This window comes from Fukomys damarensis, unplaced genomic scaffold (assembly GCF_012274545.1).
Source record: "Fukomys damarensis isolate Sample0158 unplaced genomic scaffold, DMR_v1.0_HiC HiC_scaffold_10, whole genome shotgun sequence".
Classification (NCBI taxonomy): domain Eukaryota; kingdom Metazoa; phylum Chordata; class Mammalia; order Rodentia; family Bathyergidae; genus Fukomys; species Fukomys damarensis.
Genome location: NW_022900922.1, coordinates 2340473 through 2364240, shown reverse-complemented (window position 1 = coordinate 2364240; position 23768 = coordinate 2340473). Strand labels below are relative to the sequence as shown.

The window sequence follows — 23768 nt, the reverse complement described above, 5'->3', positions numbered from 1 at the left end:
GTCTTGGGTCTGTTCAGAGCGGGCCCTGGCTTAGCCTCGGGGGCTGACACCACTTTGCTGATGACGCTGTCAACAGGAGAGAGCAGAGTAAAAGTCAAAATTGGATAACTGAGCCAAAAACATGTTTTTAAAAAACTGTACAAAAGGGCTTCTTCTAGTAGCAAAATATTTTTGTTTTCCAGCCCTTTGGGAGGCTGAGGCAGGAAGACTGCATGTTCAAGCCTAGCCTGGGCAATTTAGTGAGATCTCATCTCTAAAAATGGGCTGGGATATAACTGAGCAAGCAAGCCCTGAATTCAGTCTCCAGACACTGAAAAAACCAACCAAAAAACCCCTGTATTGGGGTTGGGGACGTAGCTCAGTGGCAGAGCATTTGCCTAACTAGCAAGTGCCAGGGCCTGAGTTTCACACGTAGTACGTAGAGAGAAAGAGAGGAGACACACACACACACACACACACACACACACACGCAACAATCTCTTTACTATTCCACACTGTCTTCCTTTTCTGACAGAGTGAAAAAAGAAAGCTGCCTCAGAGCGTTGTAATGAGAACCTCAAAACAAACACTTTAAAAAGTATGTACAGATATAAAGTGGTAAGGCAGGCGTTATATCCACGGTGTTGAGACAACACCTGCAGTCACTGTTGTTAGCCTGTATGATACCACTTTTTCAATGTTCTAGTTTGGAAACCACTTTCAACAAAAAGTAATGACCTTCCAGGTGTGATGGCACATGTCTATAATCTCAGCACTCAGGAGGCTGAGGCAGGAGGATCGCTGCAAGTTCAAGGCCAGCCTGGCCTACATAGTGAGACCCTGCCAAAAACCCCACGAAAAACAAAAAAAGTATTGACTTTGAATTCTCACTTAAATTTATAAAACATTAAATTATTTTAAGAGTCCACCATAACTCAATTATGCGGCTGTGTTTGGAGCTGAGCAGTAGAGTGCACACTTAGCACGCATAAGGCCTTGGGTTGATCTACTTGCTGTCTACTTGCTTTCGGAAAGTGATTACTTCTTAACTTCAGTACAGCCAGACTAGGAGAATTTAAGAGAGTCTGTAGGAGACATCTGATGGGTGCCTAACACAATTAACGTTGTTTCCTGAGCATTTGCTGTATACATTGTTAACACCTGAAAGCAAATTATGGCCCTCGTAACAACCAAATGAGATAAGCTGTTATTTACTTTTAAATTTTACCTGTTAGGGTCTCCCTAAGTTGTCCAAACTAGCATTGACCTTGTAATCTGTCTGCCTCAGCCTCCTAAGAATTACACACAAGGGGAAGATATTGTTTTCCTTTTGCAGATGATAAACTAAGGCACAAAGAGAACTCAGCATAAAGTCATATACATGATTATGAAATGCATCCAGGTGGGAGCTCAAAGTCACTCCTGTGGCTCCAGAGAGTGAGAATTTCCTATTTTTATTTTATACTAAAATTTCAAAGCACTATGTCTGAAGGCTGTTTCCCACAATGGTTTAAGAGATGGGTACCAGCATCAAAACTGAAGGACAAAGCAGGAACCCAGACTGTAAGAATGGATGCTTCTGCCCTGAGGGCATTTACACATCAGGGAAATCCGATCTTTGGTTTTAATGAAGAAGACAGATATGAACACGCAGGGCCCATCCAAAGTAGAGTCCAATAGAACTTCTTCCCTATGTTAAGGTTTTGCAAAGGAGAAAAAACCTGAACAGCAGCCAGAGCAAAAAAGGACGATTACTTTCGAAGAAACACATGCCAGCCAGCTTCTCAACTAGCCTTGATGAAATCTAGATGAGTGGGACATCTTTATGTGCTAAAGAAAAATCAACTTTGTCTTAGTTACTTTTCTTATTGCTGAGACAAAATACCCTAAACCAAAAGTTAAAGGAGGAAAGGTCTGTTGTGCTCACAGTTTGCAGAGGCAGGGTGGCAAGACAGAGGGGCATCACAGAGGATAAACAGTTCACAGCAGGCAGAAGACAGAAGGTACCAAGCAAGCAAGCTACAAGTAACAAGCCACGACCACCGCTGTCTGTCTGTTTCACCCAGCTGTGGGAGGGCAGCTCTCTCACCCTTAATCCTAGCATCTCACTGCGGCTCCATCCCCGCATCATGTCTCTGATCCCAGCAACACAAACCCTAGATCCAGCCACCTCCCAAAGCCCCACGTATGACTGCAAGAAGCTTTGGGAGGACGTCTAGAAACAAGCTGTAACAGTCTTTAAAACAGCTTTCCGAAATAAGGGTGAAGGAGACATTTTCAGGGAAGTAAAAGCCAGGGGCGTGCTACTGGCAGGCCCTTATGAAAAATGGTAAAGAAACAATTCTCAAAGTTTTGGTGTTAGTTCCTCTTTAAATACTTAAAAATTATTATGACCCTTTTAAAATGTGCACTGTGGTTGTCAAAATTAACCATATTAAAATTTAACAGAGAGATTAAAAGCAATATGGCTCAGAGTATAGCTCAGCACTGGCCCAGCATGTGTGAGGCCCTCATTTAATTCCTGGCACTACTAAAAAACAAAAAAAAAGAGTTGGGTGTGGTGCTACATACCTGTAATCCTATTACTCTGGGAGGCTGAGTCAGGAGGATGGCAAATTTAAGTCCAGCCCAGACAACTTAATAAGTTAGTGAGACCATGCCTCAAAATAAAACATGTGAAAGGGATGTAGCTCAGTGAGAAGGCCCTGAGTTCAATCCCTAGCACCAAAACAAACAAACAAACAAACAAACAAACAAAGGGTTGGTTACCATGTGCAATCATAAAAATGAGTTTTTCATATGCTGTTACATTAAAATCTATACACCTACCTAGCACTTTGAATACATGATTTGCCCACATGTGATTTTATATGCAATGGACATCTGAAAATATTGGTTGAGTTATATACACAGTTTGCCAGACAATATGGTAAAAAATAAGAAATTGAAGTAGTGGCATTACTATACATCTCATCAAAAATATCTTCATCACCCAGGGGGCATAACATTTTGTATCACAAAGGTGCATAACAGTGCATGGGTGTGTCAAACCTACATATTTATTCTTTTTTTTTTTTTGGTACTGGGGATTGAACTCGGGTCTTTGCGCTTGCAAGGCAGGCTACCGAACCGCTGAGCTAAATCCCTGGCCCCCATATTTATTCTTTAGAATAAAACCTACATGTATCCTTTTTCTACTGAGGAATTATTAATTTTAATTTTATGAGTTTTATTATATTAAACAGAGTGCTTAACAGGAAAAACATCACAAAAATAAAGTACTGCTGTTTTAATATTTATTGAGTGTTTATATAAAATCATCAAAATTTTCAACATCAACTGGTCTTTGGTGTACAAAGTCTAAATAAGAACATCAGAAATAAAAACCTATGTAAGCTACAATGAAAATACTAATAGAACTCGACAATAAAAATCATCTTTGCTTCAACTGAAGCACAGGCAGTCTTCATACATGAAAACTGCATGCTCCACACAATTATCACCTCTACTGATAACACTTATGGTTTGTTTTTCTGTGCTTTCCTGTAGAGCACAGATGATCTTTGTGGTTTTCCTGTTGTCACAGTGGGTCTTTGGGATGCTGTGCCTGCCTGTTCCCCTGCCAGCTCAACAGTGTGCTCCCCAGTTTTTCTGAGGAGTTCCCTAGGCAGAAACATTTTTTTCCCTCTACTGTAAATGATCTCTTACAAGTTTCGGTCCCAAACCTCTAAGAAAATTTCTTCATGGCATTTTGCACTTGTTATTTTCTTTGTAAACTATCAAACTTTTTATGCCGCACGTTTAGGATCAGGTAAAGCACAACTGTTGACCAATGGTTTGTGTTTTGAATGACATTATAGTTGCTGCATCAACATCTACTCCATCTTTGGCTTTGTTGTAGGAAGTTTCCATCTCAGGCTTCTGTTTTGTTGAGGTTTCCCTGTCAGTATTTCTATCATGGTGCGATGTTGACATCAGCAGTACCAGTTTGTTTCTCTTTTTTATACATGAAGCCAAAGATTGTACTATACAATTCTGTTTTGATATTGCAGTATTTCATTTGGAATTTCTGTTTTGGTACTGGGTACAGTTAGTTCCTGGGCTGGACAACTTGTGTTATCAGCAAATATAAAATTGACTGGAAACTGGTAAACCAACTGTCAAATGTCCCAAACATAGTGTGGGAGATGGGAGCAACAAGTCTGTTCACAGGATCATTCAATTTATTACTATAAAAGTAAGGGCCTGGTGGTTGAGTTCTAGGATAAATTTCTAAATTGAAACATATAAGGCATTTTCCTCTATAAGGGCATAATTTTTAATGACGTATTTTGAAAGTTTTTTTGGCATGTACTCCCTGAAGTTACACTGGCCATGAAATGCTGCAAGATGTTCATGAACAGTCATGTTTTCAGATGGGAGGTAAACTGCTTGGCGATCACTCACAAATCTGTAAAACAATGACTGGATAGCAGCCAGATTATCAGTGCTTTTTCTTTCTTGGGTGCGGTTTTGTCATCAAACCTCAGGCAATTTTGAAGGAAACCAAATCTCTTCAGTGTCACTATTATTCTACAAATCTCCAGCCCACATCCATCACTTTTCCACAACTCATTTACATTCCTGTGATTACCATGAGAAAGCCCTGCTAAGTACAGCAGACCTGTGAATGCTTTTAGTGCAGCTAGTGAGGTGTCAATAATAAATACATTTTTTTGGTACTGGGGATGAACTCAGGACCTTGCACTTGCGAGGCAGACACAGTGTCACTGAGCTAAATCCCCGGCATAATAAATACATTTCTGGAGTGTGGCTATTGGTGCATACAGAATATTTTACTTGTATTTCAGCCTTTGTGTATTTCACAACATCTTGTAGCATTATTTGTTACAATTTCCAATATTCAGTGGCAGTGCTGGCATTCTGTCTAATAGGTTTCATCTCTGCCTAGGTCCTCACTATATTTTCCTTCCTAGTTCTAACACTGGATCGTTCCATTTGGTGGCGTGATCAATTTGCAACATTTTGAATAGTCAAATATGCACCCACATTACTGTTTTCATCCTCTGAATGAAGGAGCTCTGAATTCCCTGTGTCTGTATCACTCAATTCTTGCTCCATTTTGCTATCACAGGAACTTTGGCTCCTATGGCCAATACCAATGTCATCCTCCTCCTCCTCCTCCTCCTCCTCCTCATTCACCCACACTACTCTTGTGTTTTGAAAACATGTGTTTTACCATAATGGATCATCTTCACCACCCATGCATGCGTAATCTGATTATTTACTTTTGACCTCCAAAATGTGCAAATCTGGTGTTTCATGTGCCAGTGTACTAAACTGGGCACTTTTACCACAAAAATCAAAAGAAAACTTTAAAAAAACACAAAAAATCCTAGAGTGGTGTATGTGTATTTATCCTGTGTGATATTTAGATGAATACATATAAAACTTGTTAGGCAAAACACAATGTGGGTGAAAATCCTGGTTTGATACTTTTGCACAGGTGTACAACCTTGCTGTTCATTTTACTACGTGGGTAAACACAAAGAATGTTTCCTGTATCCTTCAGGGATAGGTACTAAGACTCATAGCAGGCTATTATTATGCTTAAACACAAATTTACATAGAAAAGTATGGTATGGGTATATTTAACCCACTGTAATGCCCCAAAGGTTAAGGAACTGTCAGCTTTCTATAGATGTAACTTCTTGAAGTTCTAATTTTCATTTAAAAGCTTGAATTTTACCTAGAGCCTTGAATATGCTGGTAAAGTGTTCACCACTGAATGGTGTCCTACCCCGCTAAGGATGTCCTTAAGCAAATTGTCCTTCCTCTCCCTGAGTGCGTTGTACGTAAGAACACAATGAACAGCAGTATAGTTTTCTTTGCCTCATCAGAACAGATATGAATACAGTGAAAAAGGAAAATTATTACTATTCAGAATTATCATTCCAATAAACCCCCCAAAGAGTTTCAAAGGGTCCATGGGCTACACTTTGAGCATCCCCAATTTGAAGGAAGTACTTCGGGCAGAGAGAAGGTGATTCCATTAGAAGGTCTGAGATGCAAAAAGAATGAATACCATGCCAGTACATTTAAAAGATATTACTACACAAAAAAGATACATATAATAACATTCAATATAAGGAAGTAGCAGGTGAACAGCTAAAGTATTCTAAAATCTACTATCTGTAATAAAGTGTAGATGTTAACTTTAAAATGTAGTGACTTCTAAGGCAAGACTAGATACAAAGTATATATATCATTTCCATATTAATAGGGATAAATGGAATGATTAAGAAAAATCATCAATCTGATACAGGAAAGAGAGAAAACGAAATACAGAACAGTAAGAGAAATAGCACAAAACAATACGGTGAATACTAACTCTTAAAGAACAATCCTATCATGCAAATGGTCTAAATGGTCCAGTTAGCAGGCTGGGTAAAAGAGTGAAACCCAAATGTGTTCTGTTTATGAGACATGTCTAAGAACAGAAAGGCTGAAGGAGGCTACAAAAAGATGCACAGATACAACGTAGTACTACACAAAACAAACTTTTAAGACAAGAACTACCAGCGACAATAGAGGCTACTTCATCACAACAGAAGGTTTCAATGTGTCAGGAAGGTAATAAAATAATTAAAAATTTATATGAGCCTACGAATATAACCTCAAAATATATGACAAAAATGTCTGTAAGAAACAGACAGTTACAGTGGAGATTTCAGCATACTTATCTCTCTGTGTAACTGAAAGAATAAACAGTCAAAAATCCAGTAGACAAAGTTTTAGGGCTGGGGAATGTAGCTCAATGGTATGGACATTTTAATTTGGGGGAAAGGGCTGGGGATTGAATCTAGAACTTTATGCTTGCTAAGCCGACATTCTGCCACTGGACAATGCAGGCTTTCAGCGGTCACATAAAAAACTGTATTCAAGGGCTGGGGAATTTAGCTTAGTGGCACAGTGCCTGCCTTGCAAGTGCAAGGTCCTGAGTTTGATCCCTGGTAACCCCTCCCCCGAAAAAAAAAACTATTCAATCAATGCAGAATACTTATTCTTTTCCAGAATAAACTGCACAATGAAAAAAAAAAACCTAGCAAACTTTATAAGGCTGAAAACGATTTGAATAATTTGTGTACATATTTGTTAATCCTGCTGCATGGGTAATTTTGTGAAAGAACAGAAAGCTCTTTTTAATCACTGTATTCCCATATAATATGGTAATCATTTAGTAGGCACCTGATAAATCTGAACTTACTAATCAAACAGAAACAAATCTGGTCCTGAAAGAAGTGACGGCCTAGGTAAAACAACACATTTACTTTAGTTTTCTAGCCAATCAAAATCACAGCAAAAAAAATAAAAATAAGCTATACGGTGTGAGAAAGTGTGGGCGATACACAATATGAATAAAAGGAAGTGAAGGAATTAAACACTGACTGTAGGCTAGGAAGCCAGGGGACAACCCAGACGTTTTCAATTGTCAGCTTAATGGAGTAATTTGAGGTGAGGGAGAAAGAGAGAGGAACAAAAGGAGGACAAAAAGCACAAAAAGAAGGAAACAGCACTAGGGCCTATATGAGCATGGTCAGAAATAAGCCTGAACATCTATGTTAAGAAGTCACTCTTAGGCCGGGGATGTAGCTCAGTGGTTCTGGTGCCTGCCTCACAAGCACAAGGACCTGCCTTGGATCCCTGGTACAAAAAAAAAGTCACTCTTTAAGGAAAACAGCAGGACTGATGGATGAGGGGCTCAGAAAGCTATTTACAAAGAATTTATTATTTTGTTTCAATTTTACTATTTGTTAGCTATCTTGGTGGAAAGTGTTTCTTGGAGGTAAAGACAAACTATTGTCTAAAGGAGCTCAATTGTGAGTGGTAAAATGGTATCATTTGGTCTTTTTTCTTTTGAGAGAAGGTCTGGATATGTTTCCAGCTGGCCTCAAACTTGTTATATAGCCCCGGCAGTCCCTGAACTCTCTCTCAGTCCTCCTGCCTCAGGTTCCAGTGCTGGGGTTACAGGTGTGCACCACCAAACCAGGCAAAGATGGCACAATTTGGGGTATGTCACAAACTTTAAATCCTACAGTGCTTTAAGACTGGTAAAACAAGACAAAATAATGCACCCAAGATTTTCTAGGCATTTCCTCAAAGCAAAAACCACAAAGGGAAATAGTGATTTGATTGCACAATTTTGAATGGCACAAATATCATAAGCAAAGTTAAAACACAAGACAAAATGAAAAAATGATTTGCAATGTGCAAAGATAAAATATTCACTCAAATAAAAGGAAAAAACTAACACATATTTAAACATGATCAAAGAACAGAATCAAGTAAAACAGTAATATGAGGGAAAAAACATTCTGTCTTCACAACAAAGACAACCATCATATCAATAAAGGCTCCCTGCCTTGGTACTGGGGATCGAACCAGGCTTTGGCACTAAGTCACAGCCCCTGTTTTGATTTTATTTTGAGACAGCATCTCATTAAGTTGCCCAGGCTGAGCTTGAATTTGCGATCCTCCTACCTCAGGCCCTAGAGTGCTGGGTTTACAGGCATGCGCCACCACAGTCAGCTAATAAGATCCACATTTAAAAGGAAAGGTGAAGAAGACCAACACCAACTGTCGAGAATGGGGAACAGGGGGTGGTTGGAACGGTATTTCTGAAAGTCTATCAAACGCTTAAAAATGCACCAACTCTTGACCGTCAACTCCACTTCTATAGATTTGCCCTGAGGAAACTGACAATTATGCGAGGATATGAGGTAAGAAAAAAACATTATTTGCAACTCAGTCTATTATTGCAAAAAAAAATTAATAGAATGACTATCATTTAAAATACCCTAGGGCTGGGGATTTAGCTCAGAGGTGCTATGCCTGCCTGGCAAGCGCAAGGTCCTGAGTTCCATACTCAGTACTGGAAAAGAGAAAAAGAAAAAAAATACTGCAAAACAGGGAATTAATCAAATACAAGATGACCACAATGCCACGTTCTTCTTAGAAGTGGTGATAAACACACACACACACACACACACACACACACACACAAAATCCTATATATACTTTCTAAAAAGTAGTAGGTAATATGCATGAGAATCCAACTTTTATATGAAATAAGAAAGCAGACAAGATTATATTCTGTGTAGTCTGAAAGAAATTCAAAAGAATATATACCAAGACATCTAGAAATTGCCTCTATAAAGCAGAATTACAGAGGACTTTCAAATTTTGGCTTATCTATAATTTACATATACAATCTATGTAATGAAAATAAGGAAAAAAAGAAAAATACTGTCACAATATAAACATTTAAAATGTCAATGGGAATTTTAAAATGATGCTTTGAGTTGTACACATAATTTGTTCACCTTTCTTGTATATACGTTGTACTTTATTTATTGGAAAAAAGTGCTATCTTGGCTAAAGCCTTTTAGACAAATCACCGTAGTTCATTCCTAAATTGATGGACTAAAGCCCCACGCTAAATCAAAGAGCTGTACAATCTAGTGTATCTAAACTGCCAACATAGCCATTAACAGAGATCAAGAAGAGAAGAGCCGAGGGAGGAGAAAACAATCTCACATAACTATGTCAAACCTCATAAATATACTAAAAATAATACACAGTTACATACACAGTTAGATAATAGACTGGAATAGCCTTTAGATAGTGCAAGGTAATTTATACACACATATGTACATATACACATTACAGACCTCACTCAAGTTGTATGTACGTATGTGTGTAGTAGCACTAGGGATCGAACCCAGGACTTCACACATGCTAGGTAAGCGCTCTACCACTGGGCTAATTACATCCCCAGCACACCCCCCCACCTTTTTTTGAGAAAGGGTCTTGCTGAGTTGCCTAGGCTAACCTTGAACTTGCCACCTTTCTGGCTCAGCCTCCTGAATAACTGGGACTATACAAGCAGACCACCATGACCAGACTCAACTCTTTGGAAATTCCACAGAAAATTAACTAGAGTTTGAGTTATTTTGACGTTAGCTTTTAAGTGACTTGTGGTAACTGAATACATGGTTTTAAAAGTAATCATTTTATTTCTTTAATTTTAGCATTAAAGAAAAATATATAAGAGTATGACATAATAGTTTCTTATTCCAGGTGAGATAAACGATCAACACTTAATCTAATTTGATCATGGTAAAAGTAGTTTTACATTCCAACAGGCTACCTCACTGTTCTCCACTGAGACGGTGCTTTGCCTCCTGAAGTACCACCACCTTTCCCCTCCTACTTGACTGCATAGTCCGCTATTCTCCAGAGGTGTACACTGAATGCAGCATCTGGGGAGAAAACAATACTGCCCACATCTGTGTCCCATGATGGCTCCGTGCTGCAAACATTACAGCTTTGGGGAGATTTGGTCACAGTGCCCTAACTGCTGCGAACACTGGTGTTATTCAAACAAATGTGCAGGAAGAGGGACTTTCAGCAGGGTTTCTTTACCTGTATCTCCACCACAAAACAGTGAAGTAAACAGAATGGGTTACGAGCAGCTTGGCCTGTAATGCAAACTCACAGGCTGACAAGTCAATAAAGAGCCAGCCAGCCCTGCCTGCCCAGCCCCAGAGCTCTAAGGTTAGCAGCAAACACAGTTTGGGTAGGTTCTGCACAGGGGTTTTAATGCTTCTCATTATTCAGCTATTGTGTGCAAACACTATGAAACCAGTAATCTAAATTATCAAGTCCAAATAACTGGCTACTAAACTGCATGTAAAGTTCAAAAGTTCCCCACAATGGCTTACTTATTTACCCCTAAGAGTGAATGGCCACTTTTAAGTAGTTGCAAAATGACACCACAGGTAAAAACTATTATAATCATTTCCATGAATTTTACATCATCTTTTGGAAAGGTAAATTCTTCACTGGAGAAAAACTGCCCTGGTGAAAATATGTTCCTTATACCTCAATTCACTTTTCTCTTTCAGATTTAAATTTCTAATCAATGTCAGAAACATCCCCACCTTTAGAAACTTGATTCCCCAAGGGGGAAAAATGAGAACCAAGACCTGTCATGTAGAGGTACAAGATCCTAATAATGCATGTTTAACTGTACTGTATACCTAAAATGTACCTATAAACTCAATTAAAAAAAAAAGAAACCGATTCCCATATTTTCCTCACAAGACATTTAAAAAACCCCACAAAAAACAGTAACATCACTATAAAACTTAGTAAGTCAGGCAGCCTTCATATATTTACTTTGTCAATGTTACTGAAAGTAATGTTGGGGGCACATGCTTGTAATCCCAGCTTTTCAGGAAGTTGAGGCAGGAGGATGGCAAGTTGCAGGCTAGCCTGGGCAATTTTAAAAAGACTGCCTTAAATAAGGACACAGCTAGATGGTTTCCAGGTTCAATCCCAGTGCCACCACCCCTAGAAAAAAAAGCCCCCAGAAATATTGAGTCCGAGTATGTAGTCAACGAGCCTCCAGGATATTGCTGTGTCCTGTTGTGCCTGGCCATAAAACTCCCCGAGGCTTCCGCCTTGCTCTCTCTTGGAGCACTTGCTGGGGCAAGGCCCCCCCCACTGCCCACAGCCCCAGGGCCTCTCCTCACAGCCCCAGCTGTGAGCCTGGTGCAGATACATCGACCTCAGTCTCCCAGAGGCTTTAGGGTGATGGTGGTCAGGGTCTGCGGCTTGATAACACCCAAGCCTCAAATTCTCCAAGAAACTATGAATAAATCACCAAGTCTGGGGGTTATTTGTTGGGTGGAAATAGAAAACTCACACATCAAATATTCAATTTCTTTACCTCAGGTACACGAATGAATATTCAGAATTTGGGAGAAATTATATTTTAGAGAATCAGCACTTAAGATGTCGACTGTATCACAGTCATTTCCATATTTTACATTGATCAAATACCCAAAGACAATTATAAGAATTGGTTTTATGTTGATTCTTCAAATCAATCATTATACCTTATTCTTTTTGATCCTCACAGCACAAATTTTAACATTCATATAATTATAAAACAACTATAAATGGATTTAATTCCTCAAGCTCATGGCTTGCCTCTTGAATATTTACATCATCCCATAAAATGGGTATTTTATCTCGTGATAGCCCAAGTACATATCAAGTAGCAAACATTTTATCTTTTAATGCAGGCATGACCTATTTGAAAAATGAAACAAATTGCATGAAGTAATTAGAGAAAAACACAGCCATTAAAGAATCTACATTTCCAAGGGAGAGCCCCAAATGATTAAAGTTTTATTGTCAAATGTTCCAAATCTGTAAAATACCCTAAGAAGGCGTTGTACTTCGATAAGCAATGAATAATGCACATTTCCCTGTATTTGCAAAAAAAAAAACACACTAGAATGATACTAGTGGAGACTAATCGATAGTCCTCAGGGTAAGGAATGGAAAGGGTAAAAGGAAAGGGCTGGGCAGAGAGACCTCTCTGAGGTCCTCTGGTCACACAGCTTCAAGTTTGCAGTCAGGTAAATAAATGATCGACATATCATAAAATTAAATTTAAAAATTTGCCTTTGAAGTGAAAATAAACAGAAATGAATGAGCCTTGATGTGTATCATGCTGGAGAAAAATCATTTCAGGTGACTTTAGGAGGACACCATTTTGTTTTGTTCACACATCCACAGTAAAATTGAAGAGCAAACACAGGAAAAAAAATCTTTACCCTCACCGAAGTCTTATTGGCAGTAACTACTAAAATAGTAACACTAAAGTATTACTACTTTCAGACTACTTTATACAGTGCCCATAAATTAAAGCAAATAACTAATTATGATATTATTGATTTCTAATATAAAAGATACAGAAATAAATTCAAAGAAGCAACAGTAATGTTAGGCTTGAATTGGATATAAACATAAATATAGGGCCGGGGATTTAGCTCAGTGGTGCCACCACCTGCCTTCCAAGCACAAGGTCCTGAGTTTGATCCCCAGTACCAAAAAAGAAAAGTAAGTGTAAACTTGTAAACTTATTTCACATACTCCTCTTTGCTAGCTCTGTCCTTTCTAAAGGTTAAGAAGTAATGACATCCCAGCAGCAGGGGACTCTTTTAGTGGCAGATTATGATTCCTAAAAAACATTCCCCACTAAAGGAATCACTGTTTCTTAAAGGAATAGCTAAATCCAAGTCTGTGCAAATACACAAAGATACAGAGAAAAATTCTAGAAGATAAACTCGAATCTTTGTAACAGAAAGTAAAAAAAGTTATCCAATACAATGGTCTTCCACTGAGATCTGCAGGTGACATAAAGGAGTTACTATTGGTCAAGATGGAGCCATCTGAACATGAAAAGAAAGAGGAGAGCAGGTGAAGGGAGAGAGACCAACTCCTACCAACACCTTAGTAGTATCAGTCGGTACGGTGATATCGACCCCATCAATTCCGCTCTCTCAAGAGTGGCAAGAAAAGTGGAGGATGAAGCATTTCTCTTGCCTCTCCTGAATGATGTATATTTCAGGGTAAGCAAAATAGAGAGATAAATGGGGAACTCTCAATATGGACCAGATAAAAGCAAGCAAGCGTTCATACATTTGATGTATAGCATTATGATTATATAAGAAAACAACCATGTCTTTAGATCTGCATACTGAAGTGTACAGAGCTGAAAGGCCAGTCAGCCTAGATTTGCTTGGACATGTTAGAGGACAAGAAAAGAAGAAAATAGATCAAGCAGGTAAAACAACATTTTGGTAACTATTAAGTCTATCTAGGTGATGAGTATCTGAAAGTGCACCATTTTGTTTTATATTTGAAAATGATTTTTTAAATGTACAAAGTTTTAAAGAACCGTCAATATGCATTTTGTTTGGTTGTTTGGTACTGGGGATTGAACTCGTGTCCTTGTCCTGCAAGGCAGGCAGCAGAACCACTGAGCTAAATCACCGGCCCTCAATATACATATTTTTTGGTACTGGGGATCAAACTCAGGACCTTGTGCTTGTGAGGCAGGCTGTGGAACCACTGAGCGAAATCCTAAGCTGTCAATATGCATTTTGTCCAAAATGACTTAGGATTATAAAATATAACAAAGTTAAGGTGCATATTTACCATTATATCAATAGAATACTATGGAAATTTTACTTCCTTTTTCCAAATTTTATTCACCCTTTAGGGCTCTACACAAATCCTACTTGAGCGTGCGACCACTTCAGGAGTCAAGAATCGAAGGTTTAGAGTTGGTCATAACGGCAGGTGAAGAAATTAATGAAGACTATCCAGTAGAAATTCATGAGTATTTGTCAACATTTGAGAATTCCATAGGTGCTGTGGATGAGATGCTGAAGACCATGATGTCTGTTTCAAGAAATGAATTGTTGCAGAAGTTGGACCCACTTGAACAAGCTAAAGTGGATTTAGTTTCTGCATACACATTAAATTCGATGTTTTGGGTTTATTTGGCAACTCAAGGAGTCAATCCTAAGGAACATCCAGTAAAGCAGGAACTGGAAAGAATCAGAGTACACATGAACAGAGTCAAGGAAATAACAGACAAGAAAAAGGCTGGCAGGCTGGACAGAGGTGCAGCTTCAAGATTTGTGAAAAACGCTCTCTGGCAACCAAAATCTAAACATGCAGCGAAAGCTGCCAATAAAGGAAAAAGTAAAAATTAACTTTTTGGTTTTGATGTACACATACTCAAAAAGTACATCATTTTTATTGTTTTCACAACATAGATGATTTTGTGGCAAGGAGAGGTTTAAACTTACTCTTTTTGGAATTTGTATTGAAATTTACACTTTAAATTTGGTTTTACCCACCAGAAAGATTGACTTATCTTTATTGATTTTCCTATAGAGCACTGTGAGGTTTTTAACATTGTGATTTATATCTATAGTTTACTATCTCTTTTGGCAAGATAGTCACTTCTCTATATAGGTCAGTCTTGCAAGCACCATTTTATAAGCAACTATGAAATGTAAGTTAAATGTTCTTTGTAACATTTGTAGTCATTTGTACTATTTCAAATGAATAATTTATGAAGTATGCTATCTCTAGACTGAATTTTAAGTACATGTGTTTTTACTATATAGTATTAATGAAAAGGCTTAAATATCTACTTTTTTCTGTGTGGTTAATTCATTATGTTTTCATTGTTGCAGGAATTATTGCTTTTTTGGTATTCAAAGTGTGAAATTAAAACTTTAAGATTGTACTTTAATTCTTGGTATATTGCCTCACCATCATATTTACAATAAAATATAGTCCTATTAACCTTAGGTGGAAAATAAGGTTGTATTTGATGGCTGGCTGTTGGTCTGATGATTGTACCTTCTTAATAAAGGCTCTACATGTTGAAAACCATCCTACTTTAAGGCTTGCTAGAATGTAAACCCCACGTACAGCAAATGTGTGAATGCATGAAGGAGAAGCAGGCAGGCAGGGAGGCTTCCTAACCCCACCTGGAAGTAATCACGGTGAACTTCCACATAATCTCAGAGGCACCTCTTTTACTCTTCAACACCTTCAGCCTCCCCATGATGTTTAAAAATGATGTTTCTGAAAATGGACCTCTGATTCAAATTTCCATTTTCATATCTATCTCTTGATACCTTTTATGCTACATATAAAATTAAAATTAGTATTTTTTTAAATGCAGATTTACTTTTTAAAAATGTAGACCTCGAGGGTGTTGTCTAGGGCACTTTCGGGTTCTTTTCAAAAACCAAATTCTCGGGCTGGGGATTTAGCTCAGTGGTTCCAGCGCCTGCCTCACAAGCACAAGGGCCTGAGTTCGATCCCCGGTACAAAAAAAAAAAAAAACTCTGGAGTCATAACTTCTAAAATACATCATGGTTTCAGAATTGCTTTTGCTTCTCTACTACCAATATATGGGTATTAGTAAGAAAAAGCAAAGCCAAATGAAACTGAAAATTTAATGTGGATGAAAATTTACTTTCAATAGTGCCAGAACCTACAATCTGTGCAAGAGGATACTTTTATATAAAAACATGGCAAAGTTGTAAGTTAACCATAAGATATACATACATACATATATATAGATAGACATAGATATATATACACACACATATATATATATAGATATACACACACACAGACACATTGTTTTGTTGAGAGAGGATATCACTGTGTAGTTGAGACTGACCTGAAACTCACTGTGTAGCTCAGGCTGGTCTCGAACTCACAGCAATCCTCCTGCCTCAGCCTCCTGAATGCTAGGATTACAGGCATGCACCACCATGCCCGGCTACCTTTATATTTTTTAAAGTATCAAATAACATCCCAAGTTATTTGAAAACATTAAAAGTAATAAGATAATATTCAGTGAACCTGAAAAATGAAAAAGACTGTGAATAAGATTGTATCTCACTCACTAGAGTGCTATAAAAAATTCAGTCATTACTGAAGTCATGCTTGGAAAATCTAACATTAACACTTCAAAATATATTAAACATTTAAAACAGCTGCTGTTTTCACCAGAGATTCTACATGAATTCTTACTTTCCTTTGTTAATACCAGGGAACAAAATATATGACATATACAATAATATAATATATACATATTTAAGATAAACACACATATATTCATCTGTGTGGCTAAAACAAGTAAAAAATGTGTATATATGTGTTATATAACCCTTTCAGTGTTACTGTAAGTAGACTGTCTAATATTATACACTGGATAATATAAAGTGATCTTCCAAAATGAAAGTGAAGACATTCCAGTAATTGATTTGGAAAAAAACATGTGCAATGGTTAAACTGTAACATGAGATAAAAGCATATCTTTTCATAACCCAAAGGAACAAATTTGTTACAAAGAAACATTAATAAAATACTTAATGAATAAAATAGTTTTGTTTCTTTGGGATGGAAGGAACCTTCATGAACAAGAGTATTCATTAAAAAAGTAAGGTGGGCATGGTGGTGTACCCTTGTAATCCCAGCACACAGGAGGCTGAGGCAGGAGGATCAGTGTGAGTTCAAGGTCAACCTGGGGTACACAGTGAATTCAAAGCCAGGCTGAACTATATAGTGAGATCCTGTTTCAGGAAAAAAAAAGTATCCATAAAAGTTTGAAGGTATATATACCTGTATAACAAAACTTCTAAAATTTTCTGAGTCAAGACAAGAAATTATTCCACTGACAAGATTCACACTAAAAGTCATTCTAGAAGAGAGAGACAGAATAAGAAGAGAAGAGATGAGCATAGCTCTTAACCACTTAAAGATCAGAATAAAGGATTTATTCAACAAGTCAGCTGCAAACCATAGGATTTAGCTGTGTGTTTCAGAGAGCTGCCTGAGATTTTACTTTGGTCCTCTCATCTCCTCCAAGTTTTACCTAGCGTCCTCTGACTTCCAGGACGAACCAGAAGGGCAAGACAGGTTTCCAGCTCAGGCAGAGGGAAAGTGAAGACAGACCGGAAGCCGGCTGCACTCTTCCCTTCGTGAGGACCTGTGTGGAAGTGCTCAGCACCTCCTGCCTTCCCAGTGTCAGAGTCCTGCAGCGTCGTAATCCTGAACCGACTGACCGGTAATCTCGTCATTGTTTTAAGTTAGATTTTTACTACAGGGTCCACAAATAGCTGGATAGCCAGATGCTGGGCAATCTGAAAGAGAGTAATCTTTCTTCTCACAGTTTCTTTCCAATTATGTAACGATAATATTTGAAACCACATGTACTAGTGGACAGCTGCATGTATGCATAAAGGGAAAAAGTTCACATTAGGAAGGCCAGAAAAAAGCAGCAAGATTTACCTGGTCAATTCTGAAAGTGGCCTAAATTTATGAGGCAAAAGTGAAACTCCTCATATTTGTTATTAGTCAAATAAAACAATGGAAACAATTTTTTAAAAAAGTAGCAAGACATTCTGCCATACTTGTTTGGCATGGTTTGATTAGAAAACAAACAAAAAACTGGAACATGGCCATTTACCCTTACAATTCTGACTTAATCATTTCGTTCATCTTAGCTCAAAGCAAACGAGCCTAACAGCATTCATTACTCTCTGTACATACACAGATTAATCAGTACTTCCCAACTGAGTCACAAAGCACATTATAGCTATGTTCAGAAATGGGTTAAAGTTCAAAATTAGTCAGAAGTACTCAACAGTTTTCTAAAATCACAAAGAAAGCAATTATTTGTAGTATTAAATTTACACGAGAAATGCACTCCAAGAAAACTTCATCTGTGATGGAGACCCTGTCAAGGACTGACCGGTCTCAGTAAGTACCTGGGGACAGCCTGAGTAATCATGTGGAGGACAGTATTTCAAAATGGAAGGCTGCTCCTGGAGGGAGGCCTTCTAGAAAATGCACACACAGGCCTATTAGGGAGAATGGGTCTAGCTGTCATATAAAATTAGTAGCAGTTGCCCAAAGTCTTGCTAAATTTTAGAACCATCAGATTTCATGAATTCTTATATATAGGGTCATTTCATTGATTAATGGAAGGAATTTTAATTGCTACAATCTTTGGATGATATCTGGCACAATAAATTTCAAATTTTAAATATTCACACTCTTTGATTTAGCAACATTTGAACAAAGATAACTTTATATGTTATTGCAAAATCTGGAACAACTCAAATGAACAAAAACATGAGGATGACAGGACACCTAAATTATCATAAAACAGTAAAATTTAATACCTTATCCTAGGTAGAGGAAAATAGCCATGGTCTATTATTATGTGAATAGGAGGAGGAACAAAACACAAGCTGTAGAGTAGTATATCTAAGATATTCCTAAAAATTAAAAAAATATATACAAAGAATAGCTAGCAGTGGCTATCTTTGGGAAAGGAAAGGGCTTGGGGGAAAGATCTGTTTTCTAAGTTAACACGTTTCTAAACAATTACTTTTTTTTTTAGATAAAAACTTTGTGTATTATTTTTGTAACCAGAAAAAAACAAAAACAAAAACAAAATACAAAGCCAAATACTTACATATTTAGTAGCACTTGTTCAAAATTTTTTCTTAAAAGTCCCTTTCCTTATTATACCTGAATTTATCTAAAATACACAAAGGAATACACGTAACACCTTAATGAGAAGCACTTATCTTTAAAGTAAATGTTCACAACACTAAAAAGAGGAAAATACACAGCTAACATTTATTGAAGGTCTGTTATGTCCTAACCAGGAGATGAACTGTTTTGTTTCCCAGATACTTTTACATAATTCTCATTTATGAAAATCCTAGCTGCAGCTGGTACAGTAGTGCACAGTTCCAGTTACCTCAGGAGCATGAGGCAGGAAGAGCACAAGCTTCAAGCCGATGTGGGAATATAGCAAGACCTTGTCTCTTATTTAAAAATAAAACAAACAAGAAATCCTAGCTCCACACATCCCGCCTGCCACGCTAATAGTATCTTTGCCTGTGGTGAGTTATGGAACCCTGTGAATAAGGCTATGGGCATCTTTTCCTTGTTTGGTACTACTGACCACTTGTGTCTAAAAAGAGAACAGTTATCCCAGTTTGAAGATGTGGAATCAAAATTACAAGGTGTCAAGATTTCAAGTGAAGATCCAAGGACAGGGTCCTTTGCTTTCCATTGTTTAGTTCAGTTTGGGAAACCAGGGAGGCGTTCATATCTTATTTTTCAGGCTTTCCCATCTGGTATGGCAACAGGAATAAAATCTCCGAAGTATGCTAGACAGGCTTTGGCTTCTTTCAAGTTACCCTAATGCCTGTAAAGGCTTGAAAGTAGAAGTTCTGGTCTTATCAACATGTAAGACATATAAGAGAAACCAGCTTGGGGAACATAATGGTGTTTTGGAAATTTGGAAATGGTATGTTTGCGGCCACTGCTCCACCCAAGCAAAACTTCCCAGAAAGTAAGTGGGCAGACTCGTGTGAATCTTGGGGGAACAATCTGAGCTGGAAATAAGATTTGGGAATCATCATGCATAATTGAGACCTAAAGGATGAATGAGGACATTTAGGAAGAAAAAACAAAGTGCCCAGGGGTAAGGATGAAAAAGCAGGCAAAAAAAAAAAAAAAAAAAAAAAAAAAAAAAAAAAAAAAAAAAAAAAGGCATAGTAGGAAAAATATCTCAGATGTGTGTAGAATCAGTAAAAAAAAAGTCTCAAAAAGGGCTCAAGGGAAACAGGATCCAAAACAGCAAAAAGGATTAATATATGGGCTACAGCATGTTCCCTGGATTTGGGAATGGGGATACAATTAATCATTTTAGTGAAAAAATAAAAAACAGTTTCTAGGGCAGAAACCAAAGCAGTCCGTTTAGGAGGGAACAGCCGGAAGAAGGCACATCTAACGAGTACGTGTGAGAAGCCAAGACGGGAAGAACTTACACGAGCTGTCTCAGGTGGAGGAAGAGCCAGCGGAGGCAGGCAGGGGTGAAGGACTGCGCAGGAGTGGGCCTGAGGAAGAGGGGACACGACGTCACGGTCTCTTGGAGCCTGCGTGATGAGCGGAGCCCAAACTGCAAACCCTCACAGCCCGGAGCTAATGCGGCTGTCAGCTCCACATGCTCAGACTACAGTCCAGAGCCTAAGAAAACGGTGGCCAAAACTCTACATCACACAGGTCCCACAGTGAAATGCTACAAAGGTGGATGCGTGAAAAGAGAAAAAACTGCTACTTCATGCATCTCGAACCTTTATATAAGTATCTGAATCTACTATAGGCCTAAAAAGTGACGGGAAGTAAGAGACTGGGAAGAAGGAAAATTTTTATGTTGTAATAATAAGTGCGTTTAAGTGTTTGCCTCAGTAGGCACACACATTCTTCTTAAATGCCACAAGTGTGAGCAGTTTGATCTTCAGGGGAAATTATGATCAGATAGTATTCAAAAGGTTCCTATGATACTGCTAAATTATCTCTGCCAACACAGGTTAAAGAACATTTAAATTCTGGAAGTTCACATCAGCTTTCTGTAGATAACAAATCTTAAGTACCCTTGGATATTCGCTCAATTAGTGATCTCGGGCCTTGATAACACTGCAGAGAGAAACTTTCCAACTATCATTCAAATCATATCTAAAAAGGTGGTCATAAATATTTTAAAACCTAAGTGAACTAATAAGACCTAGACCCATTAAGGATAAGATCTTTTACAACAAATTAAATAAAACAATTTATTGAAGTCTGGACTCAAGATAAGCTAGATTTACTAGCTGACCTTTTATTCATTTAAAGAACAAAATTAGCTCTAATTGCATTAGAATGGAATCCAGTAAATTTTCCTAAGTCTCCTAATGTGGCATCCACGTAAGAGCCGCTGTAATTGTTTACAAGTAAGATGGAAATGCTTTGATTAAAATCTTTCCACTTGATTTACTGAGAGGTAAAAGCATTTCCCAAAACCTACAGCTAGTCTTCCTGACAGTATATTAATTTTTCTCTTAAACATATTGCACCTTTGGTGTTAATGAACAAACTATAATGTGCCAGGGAAAAATTAAATTTGGACTCAATTAGGCAATAGGATATGAATTAAACTGTAGATATTCTTAGTACAGTAAATTCATGCTGACAATTTTATTTTATATAATTTTTACCTTTTCATTGATGTTTTTTTCTTCTACTTTATTGATTTGCCTTCTGAGGTGCCCTCCTTACCTTTCCTTCTCCCCCAGTGTTTCAGTAAATTTAGTTCAGGGAACCTCAAAATTGTAAGTGTGTAGCCTTTTTTGATTTGTATTTTATTATAATTTACACAAACAACTGGGTTTGTGAACTAACTGTATTACTCTTGGTATCTTTAAAAGATTGTGGATGTTTTAATAAATTTTACACTTCGTTTTTTGCACTCAAAAAAATTTGGGCTTGATTATAATTCTAGGTCAGTAAAAATGAAAGAGGACTATAAGCAAGTCAAGAACTACGCTCGAAAAACTGGAAAATGGCTGAAGAACTGAATAGGAAAAATGTTCTTTATTTGTCTCCTCTTGAAGGTGGCTCAGAACTATACTGAGACACATGGATATGGAACCACTGAATGTACAGGTATAATAACACAGCAAAACTAAAAAGTCAGACAAGGATGATGCCCGGAAACACTCCTCAATTTTACCTCCAAAGGCTCATGTTTTAAACCGATGGAGTTCTTTGCTCTGCCCCGTGGGTTTCATTTGTAAAAATACAAGATCTGACAGCCCTGCTCTAACTAAAATAAAACAATCTATTATTTCTGCCCAGCCCCTCCTTCTGACTGGAGCCCCCTTTCCCTGAGGCCCACTGAGTCCCCATCTCACAGGACCGTCCGTGCACCACAGGAGCTGTAGGGCTGACGTCCCTGACGGCGAGGGTTCATGAAGGACCAGAGCTACGCGGGCCGCTCTGCCATCAGAGAGGCAGGACACAGAAAAGGAAAGCCAGCAGAGCCCAACAACTCTCTGTGAACGCTGCGCGGTGCCTACTTAAAGTCGAACCTCCAGCTCCATGCCCACTGCCCTTCTCTAAGCTAGTTTGACTTGGTTTCTTTACTTACAGCAAACATTTCAACTAACACAATACTCAAAAGAAAACAAGAGCGTTGCAATCATAGGCAAGTCAGCCTCTCAAAGTGGATCTTCACTGAGCTGTGCACTTACGTGGGCCCTTGGATCATGTGCACTTACGTGGGCCCTTGGATCATGAGCTTGTCTGAAAAAGTTAAAAAAAAAAAAAAGCCTCAGTGTCAGCTGTTTAAATCTGCTATGGAGGACACTGTCCTTGCCATCTGGTTCCACATGGAAATTAGGTTTTAAATTTAGAGCTTTGAAAATCTTTGCCTCTTCTGAGGGGCACTTTTTAAAAAACTGTTACATGGGCCTGAGGCATAGCTCAGTGAGAGAGCATGTGCATAGCATGTGAAAAGCCCTAGTTTAGTCTCCAGCACACGCTGGTACACACACATGAAAAGCAAAAACCCTACCGCTAGGAAGCTATAATCATATTTGACAAAGAATCATTTGTCTCTTTTTTCTCTCCCTGATCTTATTTCCTATTTCTATTTCCTGCTTTATTATGTATTCTCATGAAGTTACCTTAAATTCATTTAGACTGGAAAAAACATTTCAAATATAGAAAAGAAAAGCAGAAAGTGGGAGAAAAACTAATTGTTATTATTCCTTTAAGGAATTTATTACTGAAATACCATTGTACATTTTTTCACTCCATTAAATGTTCTTTGGCTAAATCCAGCTACATTTTAAAGTACATTTTTTTTTTGCACCGGGAATCGAACTCGGGACCTTGTGCTCGTGAGGCAGGTGGAATCTCTGAGCTAAATCTCTGGCTTAAAATGTATTTCTATATTCTCTATTTTCTTTGAAAACATTTTAAATCACTAATTTTTCAAGTGTTCATGATTATTCTCTTCTCTGTCAAAAAGTTAGATCTCACAAAGACAAAAATATCCATATATATATTTTTTGTTTTAAAAGATTAAACCTTTTAAGGAGCCAGGGAGGTAGCCATGCCTGCCTGGCAAGTGTAAGGTCCTGAGTTCAATCCCCAGTACTGGAAAAAAAAAAAAAACAACCTGAAGATTAAACCTTTTATACTTTTCAAGATTAATACAAAAAGCTTTAGCTCCTATTTTTATAATGTGAAGAAATAACTTAGAAATTCCAACATATCCCCCACCAGATATGAGCTAAGCTTTGTGAACCACAGTGGGGGGTGTGACACAAAAAGGGGCATACAAAATTTTAGTGCCTCTGTTTTACATACATATATATGTGTGTGTGTGTGTGTATACATATATATATATATATACACACACACACACACACACACACACACACACACACACACACACATATATATTTTTTTTCTTTTTTTTT

The 23768-nt window shown here is 37.9% G+C and overlaps 2 protein-coding genes across 2 annotated transcripts in view; one reads left to right on the top strand and one right to left on the bottom strand.

The window, feature by feature from the left end:
• Taf3 (TATA-box binding protein associated factor 3) overlaps positions 1 to 23768 on the bottom strand; it is a 171853-nt gene that overhangs the window by 5863 nt on the left and 142222 nt on the right. Inside the window, exon 5 of the mRNA XM_033761816.1 lies at positions 1 to 66. Within this exon, the coding sequence (XP_033617707.1) occupies positions 1 to 66 (66 nt within the window). The remainder of the gene's footprint in view (positions 67 to 23768) is intronic.
• Positions 8755 to 14618, top strand: LOC104860291 (nuclear nucleic acid-binding protein C1D-like). Its single transcript, XM_033761799.1, has 2 exons — positions 8755 to 8759; positions 14120 to 14618. Exons 1-2 carry the CDS (start codon positions 8755 to 8757, stop codon positions 14616 to 14618), a joined length of 504 nt encoding a protein of 167 aa, XP_033617690.1.